This window comes from Thermobia domestica, chromosome 16 (assembly GCF_964235325.1).
Source record: "Thermobia domestica chromosome 16, izTheDome1.hap1.1, whole genome shotgun sequence".
In the NCBI taxonomy this organism is placed as follows: domain Eukaryota; kingdom Metazoa; phylum Arthropoda; class Insecta; order Zygentoma; family Lepismatidae; genus Thermobia; species Thermobia domestica.
The window spans coordinates 61714363-61728498 of NC_137469.1; the positions used below are offsets into that span (position 1 = coordinate 61714363).

Consider the following 14136-nt stretch of genomic DNA (forward strand, 5'->3'; position numbering starts at 1 on the left):
AAGGCCTCCCAATTTTGTCGGTACTGTCTAATGTCACAAATCTTTGAAAAAAAAAAAAATCTTGAAGGTAATTGCAAAGAAATAAACTTAATATTTATTTTGAATTAACGCATGGTTATATATCAGATTTCATTTCATGGTTAAATTTATTATTGAAAAGGAAGAAAAATCGAGTAGTCAAATAGTCTTTCAGGTGCCTTAGCGACCAAGAAAGAAATATTTAATAAACTACCTGTAATCGATAGTGTAAATTTTGATTAGCACATCTTCGTATTGATCCGCTGTTTCGCGCAGTTGACCTTGGTGCAGGTCAGTTACTACTTCCCTCTTTTGTTTTCTTTCTTTCTCGTTTTCTTTTTTCCTCTTTGTTGTAGAATTAAAGTTTCCATGTTTGAAACGATTTATGTTGGTAATGTGTTTCTGATTAAAATAAAATTCAGTTGTTTACGCACATGATTAGGGCTCCATGGGTGCAGGGATAGAGACCAATAGTTTCGCATTATTTACACAAGGATCACTGGCGCAAATCCCGGGGGTTGAGGGGGATGTGTCCCCTCCAATATTGGAACCGAGGAGAACTGTACTCCCCCCCCCCCCAATAATCCGATTTCAAATGTGTTTTTTGGGAGAAAAATGTGATGATTTGTGTCCGACTGCCACAAAGGAAAGTGTCTCCCCAGAATAAGCCTCAAATCTGCCTGCCTTCCAATGTTGAAGAGAACTCTGCTCCCTGATCCTCCACAGGATTGTTTTTCAACTTCCCAACCTATTTTGAGCATCGCTTAAAGAAAGAAAGAAAAAAAAACGAAACGGTCTTACTTGTCCCACCCAATGTTGAAGACAGATTTGCGCCACTGACTAGGATAACTCAACTGAGAGCAGCATAGCATGAGTGCGCAAGTAGAGCTGTATAATATTTCTATATTTGAAAATATCGATCGATATTTTTCGATTTCGATATTTTCATATTGCAATATTCAATATTCTTCGGTACTGCGATATTTCGATATTTTCCATTTTCTTTGATCTCGCCCTTTACAGATCGAAGTTTATTTTCTCATGATGCTGTAACGGAACAGCACTTTTGCAGGCTTGCTGAATCCTATTTACTTTCGAGCCACGGTAGGAGAGAAAAATACATGCTGATCGTGAGAATAATCAAATCCGAAATTTAAACACATGTACACGTTTCACGACCTCTACATGCCAAGAAAGTGAAAGGAATTTTGCGAAATATGACCTCTAAGGGAACATGAACTGGATCCGATAGGATACAATATCAGAAAATGGACATCTGTGTGAAGCTAACTGATTGTTTATTTATGTAAATATCGAAAGGGAACATTGACACAGACTTCGCTACAACTAGATTAACGGTGTTGCCAATCCAACATAAAGATGTATTTTCTTTTTCAAATGGCACTACGTTAAATTATTATATGTTTGAAGTCTACATATTAAACGAATAGCAAACATTTTATGCAGTTTTGCAAACTAAAGGCGCTAAAATATTACAAACATCGAAAACCAAAAATAATTTGGAGGGTTCTACAACAGTAATAATGCAAATGAGACGGACGAGACAACGCATATCCAAAGTACCTTAGTATTGAATACAACGGTCGTTATATGACGTATTTCGTACAAGCAGAAACAATGTTCCATAGAATTGAAAATTTAACTTTCTTCAAAGGACTTTATTTCGGAAAAGTGCATAGATAAGTATTACATCCAGTTACATAGACGGTTTTGAATAGACATAAAAGTCACTAAGCCGTTTACTGAAATTTGATATCTCAAAGCGCTCCCGATATAGGCCTATAACAAAAATGGTCAAAATTGTTATATTGCTTAAAATGGCGTATTTGTGGGAACTTTTTAAAATAGTTGTTGCTTTCCTTTGCTTCTATAACATCCCAACAATATCTCCTGACAGATATAATTAGAATAAGTTGACGGAATTGCATAACTTTGTGCAATACGGCAAACTTTACAAATGTTTACTATATCTCCAGAATGGTTTGAGATATCAAATTGCTTCAAATGGTATTATTATATTTGTATCAATTGAAAACCATCTCTGTGAATGGTGAATTATAACTTTGTTCCTGTTCATTAGAAATCCATTATTTTGTGATCATAGAATTATACACTAAAATACTTTCGATATGCATTGACTTGTCCACCTCACTTTTTGGATGTTTGTGATTCTGTACTTGCAACACTGAATAAATATGATATTGTACGTTTTCATTTGACGTTTGCATTTGAAATTTGTAATAGCCTGACTTAGTACCATTTTAAAAAATACACTTTATGTTAGATTGGCAACACTATTAACCTGATTATATCACAGAGTATGTCAAACAATATCCCCCTGCCGGTATTTGCATGGTACAAAATTTAAGTCTTTTGTATTTATTAGTTTAAAAGTTACAATGGCATATCAAGGCAAATGTTCCATCCTGTATATATGGTGGCACGAAAGCTTGGAATAGATTGTTGTATTTGGTCTAGGAATTAAATTTGTGCGGGTGGACAAGAGATGGCGCAACGAACGGAGCGTCCCACAGTTCCGTGTATCCACACATGTGTTGCAAACCCCTGTCATCGCGTATCGTTCGTAGTATAGGGCAGTGGATTAAAGCGTCAACAACACCAGTTTGTAGTTAAGTGAACATGGCGCAATTTGTGCCTGATAAAGTGTTTTTGCGGGGTGTCCTGCTGCATTACTTTAACATGCAGAAAAGTGCGACTGAAAGTCATCGTATTTTGGTGGAAGTGTATGGTGACCATGCTCTAGCTGAGCGAACGTGTCAGAAGTGGTTTGCACGGTTTAGAAGTGGTGATTTCGGCTTGGCAGACCAAGAGCGAGCTGGACAGCCAAAAAAATTTCAAGACGAAGAATTGACAGCATTGCTCGAGCAGGATTCGTGTCAAACGCAGGAACAACTTGCAGCAGCATTAGGCGTTGATCAAACAACAGTCTTCAAACGCTTGAAAGCCATGGGAATGATTCAAAAGATGTCACATTGGGTTCCACATGAATTGAAAGACAGAGACGTTGAAAGACGAAAAACCATTTGCGAATTGCTGCTTCAACGACAGAGCAGAAAGGGGTTTCTGCATCGAATTATTACGGGTGATGAGAAGTGGATCCATTACGAGAACCCTAAACGAAAAAAGGCCTGGGTGAAACCAGGTGAACCAGGTCCATCACAACCAAAACGAGATATTCACTGTGCAAAGGTTATGCTGTGCATATGGTGGGATATGAAAGGTGTGGTGTACTATGAGCTGCTGCAACCGGGTGAAACTATGAATGGAGAACGTTATCGACGACAATTAATGCGTTTGAAGCAAGCTCTGGCCAGAACACGACCAGAATGGGAGAACAGACATGATAAACTTATTATTCAACATGATAACGCTCGCCCACATGTCGCAAAACCGGTCAAAACCTATTTAGAAAATGTCGGATGGGAAGTTTTACCCCACCCGCCGTATTCACCAGACGTTGCTCCTTCGGACTACTACTTGTTCGATTGCATGAACAACGATTTGATTGGACAGCGGTTTACTTCTTCAGAAGATATCGAAACATGGGTCTCTGACTGGATCGCTTCCAAGGATGAGGACTTCTTTCGCCACGGAATCCGTACATTGCCTGACAGATGGGCGAAAGTGGTGGCTAGCGATGGACAATATTTTTCTTAAGGTATTTATGTATTTTGTGTTTGTACTACAGCTTCAATGTGTGCGTACCAACCGCACAAATTAATTCCTAGACCAAATAATTGGAAGAGGAATGGAGAATTTTAAGAAGATAACTTTTCATAAGAACACCATAGTAGTCACCATGAACATGGTTAGAATGTCGTACAAGATGTTTTCTGTGTTTGTAGTTAATGAAATCAGTTATTAAGGTGTAGCGCTTGTTCAGACAATATTTCATTATTAGCTGACGTTGTTGCAACACAACTGTTATAGTGTTCTTATGAAATGACATCTCATTTCCCACTCCAAGCTTTTCGCACCTACGCAATATTCAACTTTTAAATGAGTCAGTCGACTTCGCGCCACCATATATATATATATATAAACTTATATATATATATATAAACTTATATATATATATAAACTTAGGGAAGCAGCTGCCCCCACTCTTCCGGCCCCAAAGAAATCTTTGTTTTTAGTATATTTAAAGTCGTTTTCTGTCATATTTTACGGCATAAATGCATGCATATTTTCGAAGTTTTTAGGTCGTAGAAATCCGAGCCCTAATTAACTCCAACTTCTTGTGAAACACTCAGTATGCAGCCACATAATTACGGGCTGCATACTACATACAGTATTTAGTATGCAGAATATGAATGTCTGATGTGAAAAGTGGATTTGGCTAAGTTTCGAAACTGCGAAACACATTAAAGGAGAAGTTTGTGTGAGAGTTTATGCAACTCCACTCAAAATAAAATCTTCATCAAAAAGTATTTTGAAACCAGAAAAACTTTGTATGGGCACAGCACTTTCTTAGTTTATCATGTGATATGTGTTGTCATCGACACACACACACACACATACACACGTAAGTCACAAACTATATATAAAATACGCCATTTTATTTTGTCGATGACACAGTGCTTCTTATTACTCTATTAATGTGACCTCCATGTGCGTATATGCTTGACGTACGAGCAGGAGTCCCGGATTGGATTCTCAGCGTGAGTTCATGTGGTTTAGATAATTAAATGAAACAAAATTTCTAGTTTTGCGCCCCACAGCGTGTCCTTTAGGTTGAAGAAGACGGATAATTAATGAAAATAAATTATTATTTAAAAAAGTGGGTGGAACGAGAATGTGGGATGAATATTATAAGCATAAACCCCAGTATAATGGGAAATCCATACCCATACGGGTAGACGCTTCAATGTTAACTAACAACGCAGTCCAAGCAAGGAGGAATTGTTGGTATTATTCTCGTCTCACTATAGAAGGTCGTAGTTTGATCCCTTCTTGTATTTATTATTTCCTCCTCTAAGCATATATATATATATATATATATATAATCTTTAGTCAAAGAAAGTTAATTACTGGAGCTATTTTTAATGTACGAGATGTACATCAAAAGTACATGCCATTTTGTTCTGAAATCCTCATTTTTTAGTCATTTTAGGAAAACAACTGCGGTGTACGACTTCTCCATCCTTTATCTTAAGCAGTATAGTTCTTTTTACTAGGTGGCAGCAGTTGAATCACAGTGCCTGAACGAGTCAGACATGTTTCTGGTGCTGCCTGGGGACATGGAATTTTCGGTTGAAGAGCAACGGGCACTTTGAAATTCCTCACTGCAGCTGGGTGTTCAGTTTGAAGGTGTGTGGTGTGATAGTGCTCTTGCAGAAAAGTGGGTGTGTAAGTTGAAAACTCGTGAATGAGTGTGAAAGATGAGGTCTGGAGGTCCTAAAACAGCATCAACTGACGCTGACATTGCCTGTGTTGAAAATTTTGTCATTGAAGACAGGCGTGTCACCATTCATGAGATTTATGATACACTGAGGCTAACAATGGGAACAGTAAAGGAAATAATTACAAACAAACCGGGCCTAAGGAAAATTTCTTTTCGCTGGGTTTCGCGAATGCTTAATGACAATCTAAAAGAGGCAAGGATTCGATCAAATGTTGCAAATTCAACACGCTTCAGAAGAGAGGAACGCAATTTCTTGGAAAGTCTTGTGATAATGGTTGAATCACAGATTCCATTATTCAATCGAGAAACAAAAAGGCAGTCTATGCGATGGAAACAGATTCACCACTCTTCAAAGAAATGTCATCAGATTGCATCCAAGGAGAAGGTGCTGTACACTGCCTTTTGGGATATCAGGGAGTGATATTTTTCCACCCTGTTCCGAAAGATCATATAATTCAGGCGAGTATTTTTGTACACTTTTGGATACAGAAGTTTTGTCAAAATTGACTGAGAAACAACTACAAATTGCAAATGGCAATTTCATCCTCCACGTGAACAATGCACCGCCACATCGTGCTAATGTTGTGACCTCATTCTTGGCTGACACGGTTTGAACTTTTGCCACACTCGCCAGATCTAGCCCTGAGTGATTTGTAGTTGTTCCCAAACCTCAAAGATTCTCTTAGTGGACGCCATTTTGCCAGTAGATCATCCCTGCTAAGTGCTATTTACCAGTATCTGAAATATACCCCCATGACTATCCTACATGCTACATAAAATAAACAGAGCTATAGGGAGAGTTTGTTGAGAAATAGACACAAGTTAGTTATCTGTATTTCCGTGTTCTTGAAAATTAGAACGAAACGGCATGTACTTGTGGTGTGCACCTCGTATGATTTGACGATCACCTTACAATAATTTAGTTTTTAATTATTAAAAACTAAATATATATTCAAGAAATTAAATTGCGAAAATAAATTCCAGGAAGCGCACAATGCATTATTGGAATAAGAATACGGTGACTTCAGTCTTTTAGTTTTCAATAAACTGACAGTTGTAGAGCTATACGCACACCATACGCAATAATAACAACGCATCGCAATAATAACAACGAGAAAAGAAAGAAAAAAAAACATACATTCTCTCCGAGGATGTGTAGCTTTATCTTAAACATTTGCACTAAATAAAATCTATCTTTTGAAATCCCCTTCATTTTGAAAGGAGTCATCTTTCTTCGAATCTTCCAGAGAGAATATGCCTAGAGAATTTAATTGCAAAACCTTTTCTAAAAGTGTTAATAGGTTTTATTATAGTATGCAAGGTAAAGATTATCCTTGAATAGTAGCTAGTGTGCACCTAATCAAGTATTTCAGTAACGATATGAATTATGAAGTTTAACTCCATCGTTACCACGAAGCATTGATATCAATTACAAGTATCCATTAATAAGCACTTAAAATGCTCAATTTATAATATTCTAGTAATAATAAGACGACGCAATGGTTATCAAGGCATACAACATAGAAATTCCACTATCTTTATCATATTACTTTATTCCTCATAAAGATCGAAGCTTCTGACATCTGAGAAACTTCTTTCTCATTATCGGAAGACTTTCCATATTTTCCAAAATACAGTTACATTAATTGTCCTATTCTTTATTAGCTTCCTCTCTAGTTCCTATAGACGTAGCCATCAACCTATATTACACAGAATGCTGACTATCTAGTGCATGACAGTTTTCTATTACATGCGTTTGCCATTCCAGGCACCATTTAGCCTCTAAAGGTGCATGCCTATTAAGCATCAACAAAAAGTGAGTATGAAAGTGACTTCTTTTTGATAAAAATTAAAGGGAATTTGCAACCTCGTGATAGAAGTGACCTCGAATTGCTCCTTGAGGTTGTGTCAGTACCGAAAATCTATGTAACTCCGCCACTGTAAATCAAACTGGGGATCCGCACGCACGCTAACACTTCATTTACGTGGAAGAACTTCTCAATAAAAGTAATAAGTTTATATTTGAGTTCTTTGTTGTAATAGTTGTTCTTTACATTAAAAAGATGTTTTCTCACAATTCCAATGAAATTCATTTTATTTTCTTTTACAGGTTGATAACAGATCTGAAACTGTTATTGGTATGTGACGAAAAGAATCTTAGCTACAGTACTAAATTCGTAGCTGTAAACCTGCAGATGGCTCAGCAACAGGATAGAGAATATTACGAGGGCTTGAGAGAGGTTTTTGCGAGAACTGAGTATATGTTTCAAGAAGGTATTAACCATGAACTTCCTCCGGGTTTTTCAAGTATCATATTAGGTAAGTCATTTGTAGGAAGGTGCCACCAAAAATGCAGGGAAAAAATTAAAATGGCCAAAATACAGCGTGGCCATAAGTCACTTCACACGAACAAGTATTCGGTTCTCATTATATTAAGAGTACTAGTGGCTAGTTGACGTAAATATCTTAGCCCAATGGATTTTTCTGTTTGGAAAATAATGAAAGATTTTTTTCCGAAAAATAAAATAAAATAAATAAATAAAAACGGATCTACAATTTAAAAGAAACTATTACTTCTGAATTTGATAAATTATGATGTAATTTGTTCTCTATACTTAAAATATATAATTTGTGCATTGAAAATAACACTTTGAACACTTGATTTACGTAAATTAACTTAATGTTATAATACACTTGTAATATTTTCATAGTTTCGAAGTGGAATTTATTTCAAATCCATTTTTGTGAAGTAACTTATGACTCACCCTGTTTATTGAATATAATAGATGCTGGGTGATGGGCAATGGAGTAATAGATATCACTCAAACAATAGATAATATTTATTTATTATTGGAATACTATTCATCATCAGTTATCTATATATATATAACTCCAGAAAAAATATCAAGGTGATCTGTCATCTGGTTAGTGTCCAGATAATGGATATTGTGTATTTTGTTTTAATTATCCGTTATATAGATTCCCGAATGAATTCAAATTGATATTTGGTACCTGCCCGTCCCTGAATATCAATCTAGTAGTAATATTCTTTTTGATTGAAAGAAAACTTAGGGTAATCACGAGAAGATAAAGAAGCTATTTCGCGGTTGTCTATAGACATTTACAAAATCTAAACATAAAGTACAGGATATCAAAGTTGTACCTCGTGCAACATCACTATTGAAAGGAGATTTATTTCATTACGACAAAAAATCCAATACTTAATCCTGGAAAAGGGCGTTTAGACAAGGAATAGGATACTATTTTAACACAATATTATTTACAGAAATTAACTATTTATTTTTTGTAACATACAGATACCTTTAATATTCCGAATTTTCTGCTTTATACAAATCTTATTGTAAATACATAACATAAAAGTCCACTAATATATCCATAATGTTACAAATTTCATATTTTTATTACTTCGAAATTTCTTGATAGAAATTTTGTTCATTTATGGGAAACTACAAATAAAAATAAATAAATAAAATAAAATAAAATGATTTGGTAACAATGAAATTCGCATTGGCCTCATAATGGTTGTGTGGAGCAGTTTGAAGACCACAAGATTTGTGCTAAAGAGATATTACATATTCTACAAATTAAAAATGTGTAATTTGAAATATTTGATATTTGTGTAAGTTCACTTTACATATAACATAATTTTAAAAGGAGAAGGAATATTTTGTTGAACCTCCACATAATAGTGAGTTTTTAATAACATGCTATTACGTAAAAATACATTATTTCATATGGAAACTAAAATGTCCACTCATACTGAAGTTATAAGTATAAAGAACTTACAACATGTATTAAACCTCATTGATCCTTAATAAAGGATACACGCTAATGTATTCGAAATAATAAGGAAATATTTCAGTTTTTAGAAATACAATTAGGTGAGTAATATTTTTTATCTTGAAATATGTATTATATACGCTCTATCAATCAATATAATATTAATACATTTTTTTTTTCATATTATAGGTGTTGTTGAAGTTCCTTCTTTTATAGAGGGGCCAGAACTTGTAGTTTACGGAACTGTTAAGTATACAGTAGAGAAACGAGATCTAGATGATTCTACAGGTATGTAAAATTAACTGTAACATTTCTTTTTCGTGATAGATAAACTATAATTTGATATTTTCTGTAAGCAAGCAAACTTTTAAAACATTTCTGTAAATTTATAGTTTGTATTAGTATAATACAAAGGTAGGTAAGAATTAAGAATACATAAGTAATTAGCCTCAGTGTATCAAACACAAATTTCGTTGTCTTGCATACTGTCAAAGAGGAACAATATATTTTAAATTATGCGTAAACGATAGCAAAAGTTATGTATAGCTCATTGTGGTATACTCTTCTTGGGAAACTCATTGCAAGCATTGACATTGCCATTCTTCAAGAGAAAAAAGTGATTAGAATAACTAAACAGATAATTGTTGGTATCATAGCAAGTTATAGTTCGCATCGTGCGCATACTTCAATGAATGAAAACTATAAATTTGCTTACCTATATGCAGTTTTTTTGAAAGGAGGGAGGGTGGACTTCATTTTGGTTACTTTGTTGCAACCATCCACTGGTTCATGATTAGTCGTTTGTTCAATTCAAAATATTTACTGCATAGGGTCATGTGCTCATAAATTGTTTTCCGTGAAGAAAATTGCGGGTCACCATTGAGTTTATTTATGTATAAACTTCTCTTTAATTACTTCTTCGTACCTAGGTATAATGTCGGGAAGAAATATATATTCAGACTTGATATTTTGTAGCTACACTAGTTGCATGCACTTGATTTCCTATATACAGTATATGAATTCGTTATTGTACCTCCTCATAATCGTCATTTCTTAATAATATCCTGTTGTTTGTTTCTAACTCTGAAATAAGTTTAATTTTTAGACGTATCTTATGTGCCTGTATGTCTTCATCTTTCAATAAAACTATCTTGAGACTAATTCAGTTTAACATCGGATGGAAGTGTATCAAGAGAACTGGAGATGATGATGATGATGATTTTTAGTTTAGCGTCCCTTTCAGCAGCGAGGCTATATGAGACGTGGACCTACTGATTAACGTGGAATCCGAACCACATGAGCTCCCGCCGGGAATCGAACCCGGGTCTCCCACGCCAAAGGCGCGTACGCTAATCGCTTAGCCACGAAGGAGCTCAAGAGAACTGGAGAATTTAAATACCCGAGAATCTTGATAGACGAGTAAACTGATTTTAACACCTGTATAGTAGATATCTGTGGCCAAAATGGTAATTATTAATTATTGTGATAAAAAGATTAATTATGTTCTAGAAGATATACTTTCCATAATGAATTGCGTTTTTGATATCACTGTGTCGAGTAAAGATTTGCGCCTACTTCCAGGACAATAAAAGGTATTAAAAAGTGACTAGGAAATGGTGTCGTTGAACAAAAAATACCAAAAAAGTAAATAGAAAATAAACGGTGTCTAAAGATTAGTCCTCATAAAAACTACCGGTGTAATTTAACGATATTGATTGACTTACTACAAATTATGGTGACAGAAGAACCAATTCACCGTAAAAATAAAAAAGTAAGATTAACACACAGAGATTATTGGAAATGAAAAAAGAAAAGACGACGTAAACAAAGTTATGCATCTCAAAACACCATCTGGCAAGGAAAATGGACAAAATCCATAAAAGAGAGGAGAGAATATAAAATGTTATCCCCAAAAAAGGTAAATTGAAAAATTTTAATCTTGACTATGGATTGGTACTGTTCCACAGAACCGATAGATGTAGAATGTCCGTGTAAAGCAAAATTGAGATGAAAATGTAATTTTTTAGTTCAACGTCCCACTGTTATGCCCTTTAGGCTAAAGGAGACGGATTATTAATGAAACCGAATGATGTGAAATTAGATTTTTTTGTGCTCTCCCTCTTGGAATCGAACCCGGGACTACGTGCATCAAAGGCGCATGTGCTAGCCACTAGACTAGAGGGAAGAATTACAAACACCAGAACATGTTACCTTTTATTATGAATAAAAACATTTTAATATGCTCCTTCGAGGTCAAATGACTGACATCCATACTTTATATGCACGTGGTACCGTGTTCAATTTCCAATAAGGGTACTTACCTTGGATACAAACTCTAATATGGTTCAGATCACATTTTAAATTGTTGGTTCCGTCTCATATTGCATCGGTGCTGAAAATGGACGTTAAACTCCAATCAATAAAAAAAAAAATTTAAAAAAACATTTAAGTGAAGAAGAAATGCAAAAAAATATATATATATAAATACTAAGAAGTTATAATATATTCAAAATATTAAAATTAAGAATATAACAGTACAAGAATTTTAGGAATGATCGAAAACATGCATCAAGGGATTGCGATCTTGGCTAATAATTAGCTTTTGGATGAGGGGCCACAAAATTTTTGAACGGCCCCCAAATCGAGTTTTCGTATCTTTTACGGAATAAGCACATCATACTGAGTTAAGTGATAGTTTGAGTTTGGCTACACTATATATAGTTCTCCAGATATAAGGCGTACAAGAAAATTTTTGATTAAAATTTATTGGATCTTTTGATACATTTTTGGATCAGAGGCCACAACATTTTTGAACAACCCCTATGTTGAATTTTCTTATTTTTTACGGAATAAGCACATAATAATGAGTTAAGTGATAGTTTGAGTTTGGCTACATTATATGTAGTTCTCCAGATATAAGGCGTACAAGAAAACTTTTGCCTAAAAATATTGGATCTGTTGATCGAAAAATGCTGAACAAAATTATACAAATATATTACAGTAATAAACAGAAAAGTAAAGCTATAAGAATAGATGTTAAAAAAAAAAGAAAGAAAGAAAGCGAAGAATTGTAAAAACCACGACTAAACAAGTTTTTTAAAAAAAAAAAAAAAAAAAAAACAAGTAACTAAGTAAGTATCAGTTCTTACTCCTAATAAAGACGAATAATAGAAATATAATTACTTTGAATATTTCAAATCAGGCTCTTTCGTCTGAACTGTATAATCAAAACATGAAAATCAAGTAAAATTTTTTGTGTGTTGAAGTTTTAATAAGTAGGTGATAAAATAAATGTAATGTGTAGAGTGTAGTCTAGAGTGAATGTATATAAAAGCTGAATCATCCACCATAAAAGACTGTAAAGAAGAGAGGGAAAAAAGTTCATCAAGAAAAGTTAGTATATAATGTGTATTATATGTATGTTTTCTTATTTATGTTGTCATTCACAACTCCAAATAGAGTAAAATAAACACAAGTAGGAAATTAAGGCCTGATGGAAATATTCAGGTATCAGACCACAAAAATGAGTTCAACCTTAGTTGCTAAAGCATCCGAAAGAACGAACTGAGAGTGTGTCAGAGACACTTGCGACTGCCATAAAGGTCAGTATCTTGCATAGGGAGAGTGAAGGCGTTAAAAAAAATAATGAAGTACATGCGATAGTGAGAAGTATACATTATTAATTTGCAAAAGCCCTTTATTTATAGTGTGTTGCAAAATTTTGGGAGGGAACATTTTCTTTTCTTACCCTGTTTCTGGGCTTTATGGCTCATCTTACATTCATTATTAACGAAATTAGATTATCGCTTGTGGAAATAGTATGGAAAGTGAAGAGACTAAAAAGATAATTTAATGCACACAGTTTTACTGATACTGGTTATAATGAATTCAATTCGTAGTAGCATACTATAATTATTATACTTTTACCGCAGCTGCAGGCGTAGTAAGAACCATTATGATGATTTTCAGCACTTAAAGTACAGTGTAAGCTTCTTTAATTTATGAGTTTAACAAGGAAATTTGGATAGTCGATTGGCTACCCGGGATGGTTGGAGAAACTCAGGATCAGTAAGTTCAAATTTTACAATTTTTGGAGCTCGTAAGCAACTGCCAATGTCTTTCAATTTATTTTTCCAGACTCTGCGATGGAGATTGATGAAGGTAGTAATATATTCCAGTCAGATTTCCAGCCTCTAAAGTTAAAATCAAAAGACGTTGCAAGTGGTAGGTTACATCCATTCTCAGCAGGAACTACAATCCGTAAGTACTTTCTAAAGCAATTTATAGTAACTTCTAATGGTTTTAGAGAATATGGAAAGTGAGTTTTTTTTTTTTTGTGTGTGTGTGTGTGTGTGTGTGTGTGTGTGTGTGTTCATTTCGTGCGAAGCAGAATTTGAATAATGCAATTGAAACTCGCAATGATACGTTGCAAAAGACATAACTTCGCAAAATCAGTAAATCTGAAAGTGTGAGTGTGGATACAATGTATTAAAATTAAGTTACCGGACAACCAACAAAATCCTTCATGTAGCGTTTGTCCATGTTTCGTACATATAGTGATGAAGAATTTCTCATTATGATAACAGATGCAACACGCATGTGTAGCTGTGTGTCCTCACGTCTGTGCGTGACCGAAACACTACCTATAAGCGGTGGTGTCATTCAACAGGTTCACCTGAATCAGTTGTTTGAACTTATCAGATTCCGGAAACGGTTTTTAAAATTTTTTCTTCACCTATAGATCCAGTTCTTACGAAAGAAAATTAATTCTTTGGTACTATTTTTGAAAATCAATATTCAAAGTATCAATATATATATGCCTTAATCCTAGTCACCATGCTAGTATTATTGGAATAAATAATAATAATCAT

General features: G+C 34.5%; 1 protein-coding gene across 2 annotated transcripts in view; it reads left to right on the forward strand.

Moving 5' to 3' along the window:
• LOC145673096 (uncharacterized) overlaps positions 1-14136 on the forward strand; it is a 153999-nt gene that overhangs the window by 127913 nt on the left and 11950 nt on the right. For both annotated transcript variants that reach the window (XR_014128718.1, XM_081742456.1), the window contains exons 7-9: positions 7575-7783; positions 9455-9553; positions 13403-13525. Coding sequence is in view for 1 of the 2 variants with exons in the window: in XM_081742456.1 (XP_081598582.1) it covers positions 7575-7783; positions 9455-9553; positions 13403-13525 (431 nt within the window). In the remaining variant the exon portion in view is untranslated. The remainder of the gene's footprint in view (positions 1-7574; positions 7784-9454; positions 9554-13402; positions 13526-14136) is intronic.